The 19,995-nt window shown below is 40.3% G+C and overlaps 1 protein-coding gene across 3 annotated transcripts in view; it reads right to left on the bottom strand.

Moving 5' to 3' along the window:
- cep112 (centrosomal protein 112) overlaps positions 1 to 19,995 on the bottom strand; it is a 139,817-nt gene that overhangs the window by 55,598 nt on the left and 64,224 nt on the right. For all 3 annotated transcript variants that reach the window (XM_084744375.1, XM_084744373.1, XM_084744374.1), the window contains 2 exons: positions 14,674 to 14,856; positions 1,417 to 1,647 (listed from right to left, as the gene is read on the bottom strand). In XM_084744375.1, the coding sequence (XP_084600501.1) occupies positions 1,417 to 1,647; positions 14,674 to 14,856 (414 nt within the window). The remainder of the gene's footprint in view (positions 1 to 1,416; positions 1,648 to 14,673; positions 14,857 to 19,995) is intronic.

Raw genomic sequence — 19,995 nt, 5'->3', positions numbered from 1 at the left:
TTGAACGAAGCGGACGATGATGTTAAAATTACAGTTTTACAAAGGGAGTCTGGTTTGTTGGAAGCAATCAAACAGCTATTTCTCTTCAAACAAAGCTTATCTTACTCTTTAAAAAAGGTCTCTCACTTCCACTCTGGTGAAGTGGCTGACAGTCACCTGCACTCCGTTTCTATCACTCTTCTCTGCTTCCAGAGTGCACCAAAAATGTATTTATGATTACCCTTATTTATAGTTCTTCATTTAAACTTTCACCTGTGTATTTTTCTAAGGTTTTATCCTGTCACTGTAATACACACTGACTGACACAAGAAGAGGGCAGCCTGAGTAAAATACTGTAGGTACTATTTAGGACAGAATATCTCAATAAGACCAAGGCTCTGTGGGTCTGTGGTTGACACATGGACATATGCATAGATTTAACTCCAGCTTGGATGTGCAAACATTAAGATGTACAGATCTGTATGACTGCACTGGCATGACAGACACATCAGGGACAGGTTGCAGCAGACCTTTGCTATGGTGGTGAACCCAAGAAAGCCTTCCTCCCCCGGGGACTTGACAGGTAGAGCGGGTCATCCACTAATCGCAGGTGGCTGTTCGATGGCTGGCTCCTCCTGTCCACATGTTTAAATGTCCCTGAGCCACTGAACTCCAATCCAACCTCTAGTGCATAGTAGCTTGCTCTCGCTGCCATCGATGAGTCTGTCTGTGTGTGTGTGTGTGTGTGTGTGTGTGTGTGTGTGTGCGTGAACGGGTGAATGAGAAGCGAATAGTAAAAGGCTTTAGATAAAAGCACAATATAACTAGTCCCAGTCCCACATACACAGGCACACAAACACGACCTGCTCTCACTGTCAACACTGATGAAAAACAGGAGCTTGATAAAGACAACATTGTTCACACGTTCTCTGACAAATATCTATGGGAGAAACAGACATAAACAGAGGCAGACATACAGAGAGACAGTGGGAGAGGAGGTAAGCGGTACATGCAAAAGATAAAACAGCTTGATTGTCTGAACAAGAATACTGCTAAAACAATGCAACAAAACAGCTTCGAACAGCCACAGGCTGAAAACTGTCTTAATTCTCTGTTTGCACTGCAGAGCCGAGCAAAGCTAGGTCATGCCCTCTTTCTTGCACAGTCAACCTCCACCAACAGCTTCACCTGTGTTCTACCTGTGCCCTTCTTTTCCTCCCCAATTCAGTGTTTATTGGCTATTTCAGGCAGAATATTCTAAACTCCTATATGTTAGATTCTTTGTAAACCAACAAAGGTGATATGTTTTATGTAACCTAAATTGAACCAGGCATTCATCCACACAGGCAGTAGAGAGTGATGTAACATGATTTATGCAGACAGCATCCTATTGGAAACTGCCCATATCCCATCATCTCCCTCCTACCCTTCACCCACCTTCTCCTGTGCAGCGTCCTTCTCCTGCTGGTGGCTTCTCTCAAGGTCACTGCGGATGCGCTGCATGTCAGAGCGGAGCCGTTCCAGGGATGCCTCTTTGTCCAGGAACGCTTTTTGTTTTTCCTCCTCCCTGAGTAACGCCATCTCAGCCAGCTGTTGCTTATGCTGCACATGGACACCCTGGAGTTCTTCAGAGAGACCTGACAACTGGGCTTCCAAATCTGAAATTGTCTGGAAAGAGACAGACACACAGTGGATTTAGGTAAGTGATGATAACTAATGTCCTGCAGATTTCATGTGGCTCTGAGATGTAAAGGCTCTTTGGTTAACAATTCAAAATATTTCTGTCGACAGAAAAACTAGAGTGATAGTTTTAGCTAAAGTAGACAGTATTTAAAGGGATAGTTTGGATTATTTGAAGTGGAATGAGGTAATTATCCATAGTCAGTGTATTACATACAGTAGATGTCAGTCGGCACAACCCCTACTTTAGAGAAGCAGAGTCACACTGTAGGAAAGTAAGCAATGCAGGTTTAAGTGTTAGCTATATTTAGAATATTTTCACCACTTTACCTCACTGTCAGACTGCCTTTTCCAACAGAAAACCGCTGTTATATGAGCCAAATGTCCAAACCAAGGTGTTCTGTGTGGTAAAAGGTGACTGTTTTTGCAGAAGGAGTCTTGTTGAGCAAGACAAAGGAAAAGTTCATCTGACAGCAAAGTGAGGTAGGAAAAATATTCTAAATATAGCCTACACTTCAACTTTTTTGAAGTCGCTAAAAATGCATTTTGCTACTGAATCTTCCACAGGAGTACATTGCTTAGCTTCTGTGCTGGTATGTCTCTCTGCTTCTTTAAACTGGGGGTGGAGCAGCTGGCATCTACTGTGGGTCACACACTGATTACGGATAAATACCTCATATAACCCCACTTCAAATAATTCAAACTATCCCTTTAATATATATTTTTGTTTATAGTGCATCCCTCCAGATGGATTTATGTCTAAATGTGTTTATTTCATGCACCGATGAAGATTTCAGCCTTTCAGAACATCCATCCATATTTCTATCTGTTCTCATACATTTCTGGCACTGACAAATGCCTTGTCAGTGGACTGAATCACAGACTGAAGCAAGTTCTTTGATGAATATGTGAGCGACAAAAAGAACCAGAGAGAGTTTCTGCGGGAATATAGACACAAATATCCTTACTTGCCATCAACTCTGATACTTTAACACACTACAATGATACCCCAATTAGAGATGTTAAGAAATCTCAATATTAGAGGTGCACGGAGATGCCATTATTTTGTACCTTAATCTGTTTAACCAGCAAAATTATCTGTCTCAGCATGTGTATTCAGCTAGAGGACAAGAAGTGGGTGTGGTTTTTACCAGAAGTTAAATCAGGCAAATGGTGTATTTCCTCACCTAACAACTGGCAATGCTATTATTGTCTCTATAAAGATAGAAATTATTTAATATTGACTTACAGTTATAAATCATATTTAGAAAATATATTTCCACATCCTAATATTGTAATTTTCATCAACATCTCTCTTTTTATTTTTAGCTACACTAAGTTTTATCAACTGTCTGAAGCCTAACACTACCTCTATTTAACTGGGGGATACTGAAAAATCAAAACATTATGTTTTGCATTGGAAATTCTACAGTAAAAATATACAAGTACAAAATATATCCTTCAGGTGAATGTTGTGCATTAAATGTAGATTTTTTTAGCTGTGCTGAGGTAATGGTGGAGCTTTTACAAATAATAATGAGCTACATGAGACAGAAAAAATATCAATTTCCATCACAATATTTGTGATTTCTTGCAAAAAATATATTCTGATTCCAGTGCACCCCTAGTCAATACACAATATATTGACAGATATGAAGATCTGACATTGACACAACACAGTATGTGGGTGTGAAGGAATGCCTCCACAGTTAAACTAAGTGCAGGAAAGTTTCACAAACATGCTTAAATGTTTCTTTTTTTCCTCTGGATGTTTGTGTGGGGGCTGCTGCAATGGCCTGACCCTCTCGCTTGACCTCTGTTTTTTTTTTTCTGCTGCTCAGCCTTGACTTTGCCCAGAAGAGGCCTTTAATAGCGCTGCCAGTGAAAGTCAACATTACATAGTAGGAATTGCAAATAAGCAAAACCCCACAGCCTCTGTAACACCAGAAATAAGTGGTCTGATAGATGTTATGAAGCTACATATTGAGACTCTGGGAAATGTCAAAAGGAAAAAATAAGGTTACTGTTCTGTCAAAGGTGCATCACTTAGCTGGCATGATGAAGACTGTTTCTTTCTTGATGTATATATTACAATATTTCAAACTACAAGGGTCAATAACAGGACATACTGCATGTACTTTTATGATATGACAGAGGCCATCTATGGTACATAAAGAACACCAGACATACTGTATTACATTTATCAGGATAATATGATCATTCCCTGCCATTTGCAACAAGCAAAAAATCACTGTAGTGGATTGTAGGTGGCTCTAAGATGCATTGCAGTTGTGGTGTTTCACACTTTCCTACCTATATTGCACGTATTCCCCAGCTATTGCACATCCTCATTACTTTCCTTGGTTTACTTGGTTTATTTCTTACTTTGGTTTGAACTATGTGCCCCCCCCTTCCTCCCCCCTCCCTCTCCTCAAAAGCCTGGGCATCCCAGGACAACGCCATGTTAAGGCAATCAGACAGAAAGTGTCTGAAGTCTTTTTTAGCGGGCACTGGGGAGAATCAAAGAGACTTCAAAGGAGTGTCACAAAAACAGGCAGATGCTGTGGCTCTGTGTTATACCCCCCCCCCCCCCCCCCCGCCCCTCTCCAAACTGGCACACACAGGCAGATCCACTTGTGCACACACAAACATACACACACATACACAAACAGCCACACATGGTCTAGCTGTCACACACATACAATGGCATGCGGCACATTCAGAGAGAATATGAGGTAAAAGAAACAAACACACGCAATCCTCTATCTCTATGTCCCACTCTCCTGTCTCTCAACATTACCAGTCTCACTGCTCCACTTGTGCCTTCAAGGGCGAGCAGCTATTAGATCTGAGCCCTGAAGAGTCTTTAATGTATAATTCTCTCTTTAACAAATGTGGATGATCCGTCTTCCAAAAAATCTGTTAATAAGTTAGGGTATAATCTTCCAGAACAGAGGCATTGGCAATGACACTTCAGAAACTTAAGAGGGCAAAAGAGCATGTTTCCTTTGGCAGGAAGTGAAGCACAGCCCCTTCAACAGAGCACATGTTAGCATGCTGATGTGGAGCTTTGTGGCGAAGCAGCTCGTGGCGACAATACGAGAGTGTCAAATGAAACGTGCTGGGTCAACTCGTGTCAGCTAAGATGACTAAAGACTGGCAGAACAACAGAAGACAGTTGGAATGGATGGCACACTGGTTAAAGGTTCAATCAAGAGAAAATGACAACAAATCAAGCGTAGATTTGTTGCACAGACGTGTGGCATGGCTGAGGAGTTAACATTTTAACCCATGTACTATTGTCCTTGCAAACTGTATTATAATGATCGTTTAGGCAGCATGTTTTATAGACTCAACAGCCAGGATGTGCTGGGAATGAAACTGGAGGTTTGTTTCCACCACATCTGACATCTGGACAGCTTACAACAAAAGCTTTCTGGGTGTGAACACTTCACCGGATCAGCTGTTCAACTTTGGAGCGCGACAAGGCTGCCAACAAGGTACAAAAGTAGCATAGCAAGTGGGGCTGCACAAGTAATTGGGATATTATTGAAATTGCAATGTGACCAAGTGCAATATTCAAATCACAGAAGCTGCAATTTTCTTATTACAGAAAAATGTGTAATGAAAAGGCATATTGATTCAGAGCTGCCCTGACCAACAAATCCAAATCTTCTCCAGATGTAAGAGAACACATTTGTTTGGTGCAGACCTCAACAAATGGCACATCATCATGTTGTGCATATTTTTTTAAGTAAAAATGTAAATTGTGGTGTAAAAATTATCAACTGAACTTATTGCAATTTCAGGGAAAATGTGCACCAACATGAAAAAGCTACTTTTTGTTTTTGTTGTTTTTTAACAAAACATAATGCAAATCCAGAGGAAAACTCAATATTGCCTGTATAATTCAATGTCCCTTCTCCTTAACCTGTTTTTCTGTCAGAAATGGTCCCACTGAATGGCCAGAAATGAAATATTTTGATATTTACAGCTATTTGATTAAATCACCTGGCAAGATCATCATTTACCTGAGCAAGGATCAAAACCAGGTCTTTCACAGCTGAGTTCGCTCGGACCTCCTCAGTTTGTCTGGACAAATTGGCGACTATAACTCAGGCATAATGTTACTGTGTGTCGGGATCCCACAGTTTTCCCATTCATCTTGATGATAAAAACTAAGTTCTGATTTCTTCACCCTGTTTTTAGTTCATCAGAGGCACCTTCATACAAGTCAAAGTCAGTGGAAAGTGATGAGTTGTTTTCTCTTCCAGCAGGAGCTTAAATGTGCTCTAGCTCCATATTCCATATATATAATTTCAGCCAGATACTAGCTGTGTTTTGGTGACGAGTTTTATTAGAAAAAAGGTCTCAGCTTTCAAGCCATTTCTTTTTCTTGATTTATCTGATTTTAACAGATAAAGCAAAAAATGAAGTAGGAAAAAAGGCAACATTACTCTACTGGTGTGTTAAAAATGTTTGAGGATAACCGTCAAACATTAAAGATGTCATAACATAAGAAGAACGTTACATGTTTTCCCATCCTAAAAGTCTTACATGACTGTTACGTAACTATAACCAGGTGGCAGATATTATGACTTGGCAAACTCAGGTATAACTAATAACATTTATGACAGCTGTATTCCATGTAGGCATGTCAGTGCCAGTGCTCTGGTATTGTACATGCTGGCTTACTGACATGGCTCACAGGCACATCTAAATGGAACGGAGCCATAATTAATCTTATTAGTTACACCTGAGCTTTTCCTGCTGTGACAGCTCAAATGGCTGCTGTGGGACTAGTTTGCATTAGCATGACAGGTGGACCTGCGCTTTAAATTGAACTTATAGATACTTTCTACTCAGAGAAGTTTTGAATTTGAAGGAAACAGACATTTTGGGAAATATATTATTTCTGCTGTCATGTCTGTGTATTAACTATGTAGCTCGGTTTGTGTGCAGATTAAACAAACAATTTTCAAAATGTTAATTAGAGAGCTTTAGTGGTGCTTCTAGGCAGATTTTTGAGCTCTGACTAGATATTTTCTTCTGCTTCCAGTCTTTATGCTAAGCTAAGCCAATTAACTCCTGCCTCTAGGTCCATTGTTAATGCACGTACGTACATGAGAGAGGTATCAACTCCTTTAATACAAATTTTCCTCATGATCTTTTCACTGCCATAACTTTCACTGTTTAATTTATGTAGCCCTCATACTATCCCTAACAATGGTTGTCCCATTTGGTTTATTTTATTTATTTTATAAACTCTTTGCGTAACAAGTACAAAACAACAACCTACAAACTGGCACTACTAGTTCTCGCCATGCTGCAATACACAATTTCGAATTCCATATAAACATTTTCACTAAAATAACATACCAAATTTTCCAAATTCAGGCATATCTTATTAAAATATGATGCACTGCTGTGGAATGATACTATCCAACAGAACTGGGAAATATGGACAAAATCAAATATCACAACAACATTTAATATGAATTCTTAGGCACAATTCTCAATCAAAAGTATCAAAACTTTAAAACTAACTTTTAAGAGTAAGAGCTATTGTTTGTTTTTGTGTAATAGTTATGTCACTTAGATTTGGTTCAGTCAGAGCTGTGAATCATTAAGTTATTGATATTTGCTCACTACATCTGAGCCGTTCTGAGCCTCAACTACAGGTGATATCAACCTCTTTTCAAAATACAAATGTGAAATTATTACCCATCTTCTCAGTATTGGTCATGAAAAGCAGGTAATTATCATTTATTGTATCAGCTGCAAAAAGTCCACATCATACATCCCTAAAGATAATATCTAGTCTCATTAATATTGATATACTGCCCAGCCCTAAACCCAAACTGCAAAGAGGAACTTCTTAAAGGAGCAATATGCAACAATTATGTGTCCAAAAATGAGTCCTGTGGCCTAAATAGCAAGTTGGAGCCACACGAGATATTAAACAGCTTTAAATCTTATTTAATGTACAGTCTATGGTTAAAACGAGTTGTTTCCCCCCTGCCTCTCTCCCCAGACTTGAAGAAACTCAGGCAGGCTGCAGGAACACTGCAGGAGCGCAAGATGAGGGCAACACTGTAATTTGACAATAACAAGTCGATTACAAGTCCTACACTGTAAGCCGATCAGCTGTTTATAACTGTCAATTATCTGTCAATGTAAAGTTAAGCCTGTTATTCTGAAAACAGAAGCCCACTGCTCTGAAAAAAATACACACTCTGGAGTCGTAGTTCTGACACTGCCTATCTTCTGCCTGCCAGAATCCATTAACATAATGTTAAGTTTTAATGTTATAAACATCTACCCCCTCTACAAGATTATCAATGATTTCTTACTACTCATAAACAGACACGTATTCATTTGGAGTATTTCAACTCAACATGATTCCTTAATCTCTGATGAAACATCATTGTTCACCATTTATGATTTATTACAGTAAACATATTACAGATTTCTCCTATAACTAAATGTGAGATAAAATGTTTGGAAAATCTGACAGGAGAGAACAACTGCTGACATGAAAGGAAAAAGGAGAATAATCAGCCATTCCTTGTTTACATAAAGCACAGTATGTGTATATTTCATATGAACAATGGGCTGATATTGTGTTTGCAACCGACAAATATTAACCAATAAAATAACCTTACAATCTCTCCCTCAGAAGATAAATAATGTATCATGTATATACACATATACATATATGTGTATATACAATACATATGCATTATTTTACTGAACCAAGCAAAGAAAATGTAGGTGTGACTGTTGTAATGAATGTTTTATTGCTGTCAAATAAAAATTCATCTGGCTGAAATCCAAGATGTGATGTATGCACATACTAAATGACTTCCTGGTTTGAAAGAAATCATGTTGTAACACTCAACACATCACAGAGCACGAACGCTCACTGATGACTTCGCCCATGATCAATCGTTCTGAATGAAAAAATGAAAATCAGCTGGGTTCTGACATAAATACGAAGATGTAATGAAATCATTTAAAGAACCACAAACACAGTGACAGCCCAGCTCAGTGGGACACTCATCCGTTACTGGAAATCACTGAGTAACAAGACAAGATCCACTTTGACGATACCAAATCTCAGGGACCAGTCATTTGGTAAATGACAATACACAAGCGCCGAGACAATCAATGTGCATGCTGGCCTAGCTGTCTGCCATGTTCTCTTCATCAGACAGCCTCTTAGCTTTGACTTAGTCTGTCATCACCCTCTTCATCTGACTCATCTTAATCGCGTACTCGGGATGGAATTGCTTTGAAAAATTGACAGCATCATTATTTAGTCCATCACGGCCCAGAAGACAGACCTCACAAGACTCTCGCTCTCTTCCATGCTGTTTGAAGTCCAGATGGCGCGTACGTTCCTTTAAAAAAGACATAATTATTCGGGAAAATAATACCCATAAAATGAGTTTTGAGGAGGAGCTGGTGGGAAAAATATGAATGATGGGTTTTTACAGAGAACAAACAATTCTGCTGTTTGCAAAAAAAAAAAACAAGGCTTCAAATTAATTTATAATGCCGGCCCTGGTTTTTGAAGTCAAACTCTTACTAATGCTTAACAATTGAACAGCCTCACAGACACAAAATATTAAGAACAATAGCAACAGTGAAATATATTAAATTGTTTTATCATATAACACAATGAATCTCCAAATTCTCCAAACATGCCTTGTGGAAGATAAGAAAGATTCATTTATTAGAGAGCACAAAATAAAGACAAAGTCTGATGAAAGTTTCTACACAAATTGAAATGTTTAAATTATGAGTGGTCAGTTTCCTGTCTAGTGTGAAATGTAGTTTTTCTATATGTTTGGTGAAAATTGGTCAACATGGTTTACCCCTGTGTCGCCTATAAGGCCTGATTTAACATAGCATAATGCATATTCTTTAATTTAAAATGATTTTCTATCCTCCAAGGGCAGAACCATTATGAATTGATATATACATTAGGGCAACAACTAATTTTCACTGTCATTTGATCTGTTGATTATTGTCTTGATTAATCGATTAGTTGTTTGGTCCATAAAATGTCAGACATGGTGAAAAAACGTTGATCACTGTTGCCCAAAGCCCAAGATGACGTCCTCAAATGTTGTGTTTTCTCCGCAACCCAAAAATATTCAGTTTACTGTCACAGAGAACTAAAGAAACCAGAAAACAGTCAGATTTCGCAAGTTAGAATCAGAGAATTTTGGCTTTTTTTCCCCTAAAAATTTCCCCTCAAATTGATTGATCAATTATCAAAATAGTTGGTGATTAATTTCAGAATTGATTCAGAATCAATTTATTTTTGCAGTTCTAATGCAGATTTTTTTTATTTTTTAGATTATTTTTGGGGCTTTTTGCCTTTAATTATAGTGACAGCTGAAGACATGACAGGAGAGGGGGGTGAAGAGAGAGGGGATGACATGCAGCCAACGGGTCGCAAGCGGGAGTCGAACCAGCAGCTGCTGCAGACGACTAACAGCCTCAGTACATGCGGCCAACTGAGCTATAGGGACACCCTTTTAAGCAGATTTTGTTATGTAAGAGATGGATCCTCCTCTTGTTGTTTATATATATAGATTCTTTTTTTCCAGCGTTTGTTTTTTATTTTCAGTGTAAAAAATTTTTTTATTTTATTCTCCTTAGACTGTGTTCTGGTACATATGCATAACTTTGGCAATCTGTGTTCTTTAAAGCAAATCCTAATAAAAAAGTAAATAAAAAATGTTGTTTCTCGAGATGTTTGATTTGTTATATATGTATATACATATATATATATATATATATATATATATATATATATATATATATATATATATATATATATATATATATACATAAATATATATATATATATATATATATATATATATATATATATATATTTTTTTTTTTTTTACTATTTCTTATTTATTTTCACTACTTGTTTCCAATTTTTTAATCTTTTCTTCCTTCAAACTTGTGTTTTGTGCCCAGTTGGAACAGATGTATCACTTTGGCTATCTGTGTCCTTTAAAACAAAACCTAACGAAAAGTAAACAACAAAAAACAAATGCAGTTTTTCTGTACCTATGCATATGGATCCCCAAAAAATTCTACAAAACCCCTCCGTCCTCTGGGGGGCATTAATCAGCTAACAGAACAACACAGTACTGGCTGCGGGCAAACGTGTATTACCGGCGAGACGTTTCATCGTCCTGGACAGACAGCCGGCTGAAAGCTTCCTTTCACACTTTGGTATTAAAATAAAAACGGTTTAAGAAATCGCTTATTCATTTAAGAACAACATTCAAGTCCACAAGGCTGGAAATCATGAGTTAATCCTCTGAGTCAGTGGGATGCCAACTGCACACCAGGCAGGCCTCGGATCCAGCGGCTTAATTCTGATTCTTTCATTGGAGATATTAAAGCAAATGCAAAGGAAAGATAGCTTAGAGTGTGAATGTTGACAAATATTGAATGATATAGTCATCAGATGAGTCATATAGCCTTTATAACGTGAAGCTGCGTCATGACGGGTGAAGTTTCTACAATAACAACTCTAACAAACTCTGCCGGGATGAGGACAATGTGTCCCTGTGCGAGTGTTTTTTTTAGCTCTTCCCTCCGATCGCTGCTACGACTCATTGGCTCTCCTTCTCAAACACAAGGCGGGAGTCAGGAATGCTATTTATTAGTGTCCCGCCACATCAAGGGGGTGAGTGGGTATTACTCATCCTATGAGTGTGTGAGTGACATTTGCTGTTCCCTGAGCCAACTTCTCCTCTCTGCAACTGTCCTTCCAGGAAGACTGAGAGAAAGTGTGAGACGGAAAGAGGCAGAAATAATGAGGCCTGGGTTCAATCGCCACAGCATGTCTGTTAGTGACATGTCACTGGATGATAATATCATGGTCCATCTGACCCATGTGCGGGGAATGTGCTGTTTGATCGGCTGGAAAGAAGTCCTGAGACAAGGGCTGCAACTAACCATTATTTTCATTGTCGATTAATGTCGATTATTTTCACGATTGACTCATTAGTTGTTTGTCTATAAAATTTTAGAAAATGTTGATCACAGTTTCCCAAAACCCAAAATGAACATCTTGTTTTGCCCACAATCCAAAGATATTTAGATTACTGTCATAAAGGAGTAAAGAAACCAGAAAATATTCACATTTGAGAAGCTGAGATTAGAGAATTTTGACTTTTTTTTCCCTCTTATAAATTACTCAAATCATCTATTCAATTATAAGAATAGTTGGCAACTATTTTAATAATCAATTCAGAATTGATTGTTACAGCTTTAGAACTGAACATCTTTGGGTTTGAAATCAACATCTTGGGCTTTGGGACACAATGACTGTGATTTTTCAGCATTTTCTGATACATGAATAATGGTTCTGCCCTTGGCCTTTTTTTCTTAAAGAATTACTCAAACGGATAAATCAATTATCAAAATAGCATCTAATTAATGTAATAGTTGATTAATAGTCAAATAATTGTTGCAGCTCTATCTGAGACTATCTGAGGCACAAGAAAAAATAAAAAGAAAGGAAGGTGTATCATGCACTTCACAGGGAGTGTTCCATGTTTTCTGTAAGCATCAACAAAATGCTGTTTTTTTTAAAATTCAAGTCATATTTTCACAACTTTCACAGGCCTGTGTCATGTGTTCAGAGAGGCTGCTGGTGAGGGCCACACTACCATCAGTGTGACAGAGTTCTCAGGGGGTAAACAACTTTGGTAAAGAAAAAGTGTTTAATAATAAGTGGCTTTGCTCAATGTAAAAAAACCTCATGTTTAATACATATCTGCTGCTGGTGTGCCAGCATCTTGTCATTTCAACAGTGCTCACACAGGAAGTCAAACCAACTCGCATCCCCACGAACTTCACAATCCTGTCCTCCATCTTTCCGAGGCCTGAGTGAAAAATCTTGATTTCTGTCGCTTTAACATCTGACATTAGGCGGGCGTCTGATCTCGACTCAAAACGCTGCATGAGCAAACAGGAACTGAGAATACGAGATGAGTGCCGGGGAAGTTTGTTTTCTGTCACCTCCCGAGAAGCTAAGATTCGTCAAACTACACGTCATTTTGACAATCTGAGGACGACGTGTTATCAGCAGAAGTGTCCTGTTGTGACGCTGTCTCCACAAAACCAAACAACACACTAGCTGGTGCCATCGGCACTGTGAAAGACATTTGCCAAAAATATTAGACAAGGGAACATTAGAGAGGACACAAGACTTCACTCCCTCATGCTTTTTTAAAGCAGATATCTGGTGGTATATAAAATAATTCCCTAGATGTGTCACAGAAGTTATGTATGACAGAATATTTTGACCTTTGAGGTACAACAGGGGGCATTTTTTACATGAGTGGGAGCATCCCTTCTCGTTTCATTGTTAACATCTAAAATGTAAACATTAAAGCTACTACAAGGAGTTTTTAACTGGTTATGAAACAGACTCAGTTTAATTCTGATTCCTCTGTATGATCTACATAAGCCAATGAGACCATCAGCAAAACGACCTGCTTTTTCTTCATAGTTGTTCTTAATGTCTGCCACCAGGTTGGAGTCTCCCTGAAAACAGATGAAACAAGCCTTTGTTTACATTTTCACTGGGAGTCACAGTAGTCACAACGTACCCAGTTAAAAAGGACTTCAATTTAGATTTTTTTTTTTGATGTCATGGTTTGTGGTTATTGCAGTGGAAACAGGAGAGCTCTTGTCCAAAGGGGCCTCCAAGGTCTAAAATAACATAATATAACAATATATAAAAGTTCTTTGTAGTAGCTTTAACAAAAAAGACTAGAGACAAATTGGGGTCAAATATTGTTGCGTTTCACAAGAAAATATAGGCTTCCACCTTTGTTACAGGGTAGGTAAACACCTTTTAAAAAAAATGTTTTTATTAGTGATAAATGTAAACTCTCTCTCAAAGCCCTTCTTTGTCATGGCAAAATAAATAAAAATGTTAACATTAATACAATTTCTTCGCCATTCACTCGGCATCTGACACCATCTGTGCCCACAGTTGTGAGTCTATTTTGTCCACAAATCTGGCTTGATCCCTATCTACAGATAATGGCAAAAAAATAAAAAATTCTCTGCATGCTGACAATGTCCATTTCATCAGGAAGCCTGAAGAGTCAAACACATCCCCAGCTGGGGGCTGGTTTGTCAAATGGCTTCCCACAGAGCTCCATGCTAGCCCAGGCTGAAGGAGGCGAAGACAGAGCGAGGAGGTATGAGATGAAGAACTGCTGCTGGTTTGGCTAAATAGTAACAGAATAGCCCTCTCAGTGTCAGGGATGAACATTAATACAGACCCAAATGTCATACACTCACAGTGGGCATCAGTGCTGGAATAACAGAATAACCAGCGCTTTCCGCGGGGAGATGGCTACCTGCGGTGAGAGGAGAATGCCATGCAGAGATGCACTTCGGTGGGAGTACCGGGGCGCTTGACGCTGGTCCACAACCGTACAGCGGGAAATAAAAGAGAAATTCAACCCAGGATTTTCGAATAAAAGCTTGGCGCTCAACAGTACAGATCTCCTCTCCTTCATCTGGCTACCTGTGGTTTCTGGATTTGAAGTCTTTCCACTTCTATCACGAAACCCTGCTGCGATAAAAAATTATTTAAAAAAAAACATCAGAAAACCGCTGGAAGTTGGGACAATGTGTTTTTTTTGTTTCGTTTCTCATTTTTTTTAAACTTGTTGTTCCGCGTACCACTGTTTTTACCCAAATAAAGTTATCCAAATAACAGTATTTAAATTCTCCCATCCGTTGGCGCCAAATATACAGCGATCTATAAAATTATTCACGTCCGATATTGATATCTGTCTTATTTCAAGTAAAAAAGTGTCTTAACCCGCTGTGCTTTTGAAGCCCCAGGAAAACGTCAATGGGCAAAATACAAAATGGTTGTCCACGGGAGTGCGGCGGGTCAGCGTGTGTGTGTGTCTGTGCAAACATGGATCAGTGGAGACCCCCTACCTGGGCATCGCGCTTCCTCCACTCCTGGGTGTGTTGCTGGTGCTGCTGCAGGGCGGCCCTGGCCTGCCTCTCCAGGCTGCTCACCTCCCGCTGGCGCTCCTGGACCAGGCTGTCCTTTTCCGTGCTGTGCTGCTGCTGTAGCCGCGTCCTCTCCTGCTCGTGCTGCATGCGCTGCTCAGCCATCTGATTGGACAAGCAGGCAAAGAGAGACTTCATCAGCCAACACACACTCAGAGCAACCCTGTCGTCATGACAACTTGTCCATCCACCGATCCATTCAACCTTTCTTCGTCCTATTCCCTCTACCCCCTTTCCTCCACCTAGAACACCCGTGTGCCCGACCACATTGGCGAAATTGGTGGGAAGGAGGGGGGAAAAAAAGCGAGAAAAGTTTTTCCGCTTCCTCACATTGTCAGAGCACGACATGATGTGTTTACATCTGGCTGTTCCCCCGCCCTCCCACCTCTCCTGCCAATTGTACAGACCGGCCCTCAATGTCCCACTCCTCTCTCTGCAAATCTGTCCCTCTCGCACTATTCTGCATTCGGCAGATAAAAGAGCAGTTAGTTTGGGCTGTGCACGCAAGCTGGTAGGGGTTAGCCATCTGGCTGCAGTAACCACCCGATGCCCCATGCTATGCGCCTGACAGCATGCGAAAATTGGCTTAGGCGTTGACTATGATGATCATTATAAAGCCAAATCAAAAACCAAAACTGGAGAAACTTTGAGAGGTGAGAAGATGCGAAATGGCTCTTGATGCTGCTTTCACCTGTACTTGCATTCTCACTATTAATTTTAACCAATTGTTTTCACAATAAATGGGATGATACTTGAGCAACAACAACTAGGATGCTGTAATTGGGATTAATGCTCTAGTGAACGATATCTAAAGTCCAAGTATAGCAAGGAGGACCTGTGTGGACCAATCACCATGAAGGCTTGGTTACGGTATAAACATATACAGTAGACAACCAGCTGCACACAACACAGCAGAGGAAAATAAAACATGTTTAATGGGAAAGAAAGTCCCAATTTTTCAAGCTTAATCATCCTGTCATCTGAAGCAAGTCTGTATCCCAGCATGCCTGTAAGCGAAGTCACCTGCTGAGAGGTGAGCCTTGCCAGCCCCGAGCCCCCCCAAGCCTTTCCCAGGCTCTGTTCCGTTCCCACTCCCCCATGGCGGGGGGACCAGTGACCCCCACACCATCCCGCCGTGCAGCCCCAGCCGGAGCCTTGAAAGGACAGCAGGGGCCTGGGGCCCATTCGCTTCCCTGCTTTGAAGCTAATCCCCTGCACATTGTGCTTGACGGCACCCTACCTGGCCTGCCAGAGAAGCGGAGATCCACAGCCTCTGTGCCCGGTGCCTGCTCTATCCATGGCCCTATCTTCGGACGTTGCGTGCTATTCAGAGCAGGTGATGAATGAGGGGCTATCTACAGGAAGCCGGATTCCATACCCGGCACTGGGAGGAAGGCCACAATAGACACTTCATTTTGGCAGCCAGGAATTCACCCTCCAGCTTTTGGGAGAGCTTTGCTAAATGCCCTCTGAAAGGGGCAGTGGGAGGAATTATAGCTGGATGAAAATGTATTTTATCTCTGTGGCTCAGTTGACGGCAGGCAGACACACACATACAGTGCACCGTCAAGATACATGCCATTTTTCCAGGACATAATAGAACACCACAGAGCTCCATTAGACCAACACTGTTCAGTGTGTGGGCAACATCTTCCACATGCTGCCACTGGTGATGCTGATGTTGTGTACGGTACGTTCCACAGACAGACCAGACAGACAAATTTGTACCGCCTTCATTTTCCATTCAGAGACATAATAGATACAAATCAGATCCACAGCCAGAATACGTTGTCCCGCAGGGGTAGTCACATTCATACAGCAGCACAAGTTACAGCTGACAGATTGATAAGCACGCAATTGCTTCGAGAACTCCCAAGCAGGACAGCAGGACATGCCGGAACAGAAACTGGGGGAGGACATCGTGGCTTACTGTTCGCTCCTGTTTAGAGTCTCGGGCCATGGGGGAGTTTGGAGGAAAGAGGGGGTCTGAAGTGAAACGAAAATCAAGAAATGGGCAAGATAGATCCTTTGTGAAGAAAACAGCTAAAAGAAAAAGACGGAGAGGAAAGGAGATGACAGAGAGCAGACCCAGCAAGGAGCCTCGTAGTGACATCACGTAGCGCCAGCGTGCAGCGGAGGATGCTGGGTGCTGCGGTTCTTAAAGGGACCGGCGTGGCGTTTATGAGGGAAGACCGAGTCGGTTATAGCACAGCTTGGTGCCACAGATACAGAGTGGGTCGGGTGTTACTGCACAGCACGACTCCTGTCAGCCCGGGCTGACATGGTTGTGTGTGTGTATGCATTGCTCACATTGAGACAGGACAGTGAGGTAATGGGCTTCTTTCAGCCCCAGGGGAGGGAAATCTGAAATGTTTGGGAAGGAGGAGGAAAGAGGAGGGTGTAGAACAGAAGCCCTGTCTGGGCTCAGCAGGGGAGGCTTGAGTGAGAGTGGGAGGGGAGGGGAGGGAGAAATGGAAGAAAAACAAGCCTTATTCCTCACTGTATGGTTTGAATTGAATATGGCCAGTAAGCGGCGCTGAGTATGGATTTAAGTGCATATTTGCATGTCTCTAAACTAAAATACTCAATTATTTATTGTCCCAATCTAATGTCTGAAGAGTCTTAACTCTCAAGGTTGTGACTCCACACCAACCATTTGAACTCGACTACATCACTCGCAACGTCAAGAGGTGGAGCTCTGTCGGGACACCATGACGTCCAGCTGCCAGGAGGGTCAGCTGGAAAACAACTCCTTCATACACAGTTCCCTTTTTAAAGTCTCATTGAAGCTGCCCGAGGGGGGAATGTTCTTTTGTGAGCATGTGAATGGACAAACTTGACCCCTGCAATCTTGTGACACCAATCTCTCTGGAGTGGAGGAGGAATAATGCACACAAGCATGCAGACATGGAAGAATGGGTGCACACAAAGTTCTGTGATCATGCTTGTGTATGTGTGTAAAAACACAATTACAGTGGAAACCGCTTGTAGTGATCACAGTTACAGTGATCAGCTGCTTGTATGGATAAAAAAGAATCACTGCAGTACAAATTCAGCTTAAATAGCTGGCTTGTTAATTTGGCTTTGAATTTGTGATGGTATGGGGGTGTGAAAAAAGAGTTCAGGTGCCAGACTGGCCTGCCTGCAGTTAAGACCAGTCTCCCACTGAAAATGTGTGGTGCATTACAAAAGCACAAAAAAACAACAACAGAAATTGAACTGCTGAGCACCAAAAGTTATATACCAAGTAAGAATGAGAGAGAATTTCACTTCAAAAGCCTCAATCAGTTCCCAAATGCTTACTGAGCGTTGTAAAAAGAAAATGTGATGCATCACAATGGTAAACATGCCCCTGTCCCAACATTTTGGAACATGTTGCAGGAATTAAATTCAGAATGAGTGTATATTTACAAAAGACAAGTTCAGTTCGATCATTAAGTCACCTGTCTTAGTATTGTATTCAATTGCACATAGGTCTAAAAGATTTTGCAAATCATTGCATTCTGTTTTTATCTGTGCCCTCCAACATTTTTGGAACTGGGGTTGTATACAGTTGTCCAAAAAAATATAAGCTGTACAAGAAATAGAGAGAAAGAAAAAGTTACCATAATCATCCAGTTCCAGTGATCAGTTTGACCTGTACAAATGTTATCACAATAAGAGATTTCCACAGTACGTGGAATTTAAAAGGCATAAACTCATGAATAATCCCACACCTTCATGTGCATACAGACACATTTCCTCTCTCTCTTTCTCTACCCTTCTAACTGTGAAGCTAATGTCACCGGCACTCATGTCAACATCATCACAAAGACAGGCCCTTTGTCTTTATATGTTTTTATCTTCAAGACAAAAGCCTTCCTGATGTGTTGCTAACCCTATGTAGTTGCCATCAACTGTCAACTGCCCCTCCTCAACCCCCCACCCTCCCCGACTCTCTATAGCAGCAGATAATAATCGTCACTTGAATATTTTCTGCAACGCTTTGATTACTTACCTGTTTTTCACATGAGATGGAATTTATGATTATACTGTGGTTGGCACTCAAAACAGTGATAAATTCTCACAGTTACTGGATCATGATAGAGGGAAGAAAATGTCTTTTGGATATACATACAATCTGTTTAACATTTTAAGTGGCATTGTCTGCTTTCCATGATACTCCTAAGCAAGAATTAAAAAGGCGAATTCCCCACTCTCCCCAGTTATACTTGTTTCTTCTGGATATAAGACTTAAATATAATGAATGCATCATGCTATTTTAAATATTTGGAAAGTGTGATTTTCCCTCATAAACGACATTATAATTATAATCACAACTGTTCAGCCATGGAGCAAATCAATAATGGAGAACCATTTCTCCACTCCTAGGAAATAACACTGGCTCTACATCCACTACTTACAGCTATATATAGCAAATTACATGCAGTGTAAACTCCATCTGGCCTGAAAATGAGTGTTAACATGCTTATTAACCGCCAGGTTGAGCGCTAGTGTTGTGGCTGAAAATCAATCATGCTGTGAATATAGATGGGAAATAGAGATGCTACAGTAGTTAGTGCTGTTCGCGCTTTTTAACATCATTTACAATCCAGATGAAACAGCATCACAAGAGTATCTAGTTTCTGTATTGTGACGGATTTCTGAGGGAAACAGATTAGGCGTTGGGCAGAATTTAATTTGAACACTGAACAGTGGGCATGTCATAAACCAACCTACCATGCTGTTGCTAGCTAGCTAACTACTGAATCTTAGCGCTATGTTGGTAAAACTTGAAGATTGACTGATGGGTAAATCTCATGATATTATTGGTTGAAATTAGCTGGTTCAAGCCTATAAGCACACAGGAAGGAAGGTTTTACGGGAAGACAGACATGATTAGATTTTAATACAAGAATATAACGAAATGTATATATTTTTTGGGGGGAAGATATTGTTAAATAGGTGCACAATATGACAGATGATATGACCATTTTTTCATTTCATTCAACAACTAAAGAATTTTTAAATTAATTATTTAATGGAAAAGTATGTATATATAACATACAATTAGGTGCTATGCGGGGCTGCATGATTAAAATATTCAGTCACAGTGTTTAAGTATAAAAATCCTGCCAGCAGGTTGGTGAGGTGAAAGTGCCTTGCTTCCTACAATGAGACTGGCTGCCACCGATAATATCCATTTCTGTGGTTTAATTGAATCCAATGCTCTATATGAGATATCTTCCTATCAGCAAGCCAGAT

Source organism: Lutjanus erythropterus, chromosome 19 (genome assembly GCF_056507025.1).
Source record: "Lutjanus erythropterus isolate fLutEry1 chromosome 19, fLutEry1.hap2, whole genome shotgun sequence".
In the NCBI taxonomy this organism is placed as follows: domain Eukaryota; kingdom Metazoa; phylum Chordata; class Actinopteri; order Lutjaniformes; family Lutjanidae; genus Lutjanus; species Lutjanus erythropterus.
This window is presented reverse-complemented; position numbering and strand designations above follow the sequence as displayed.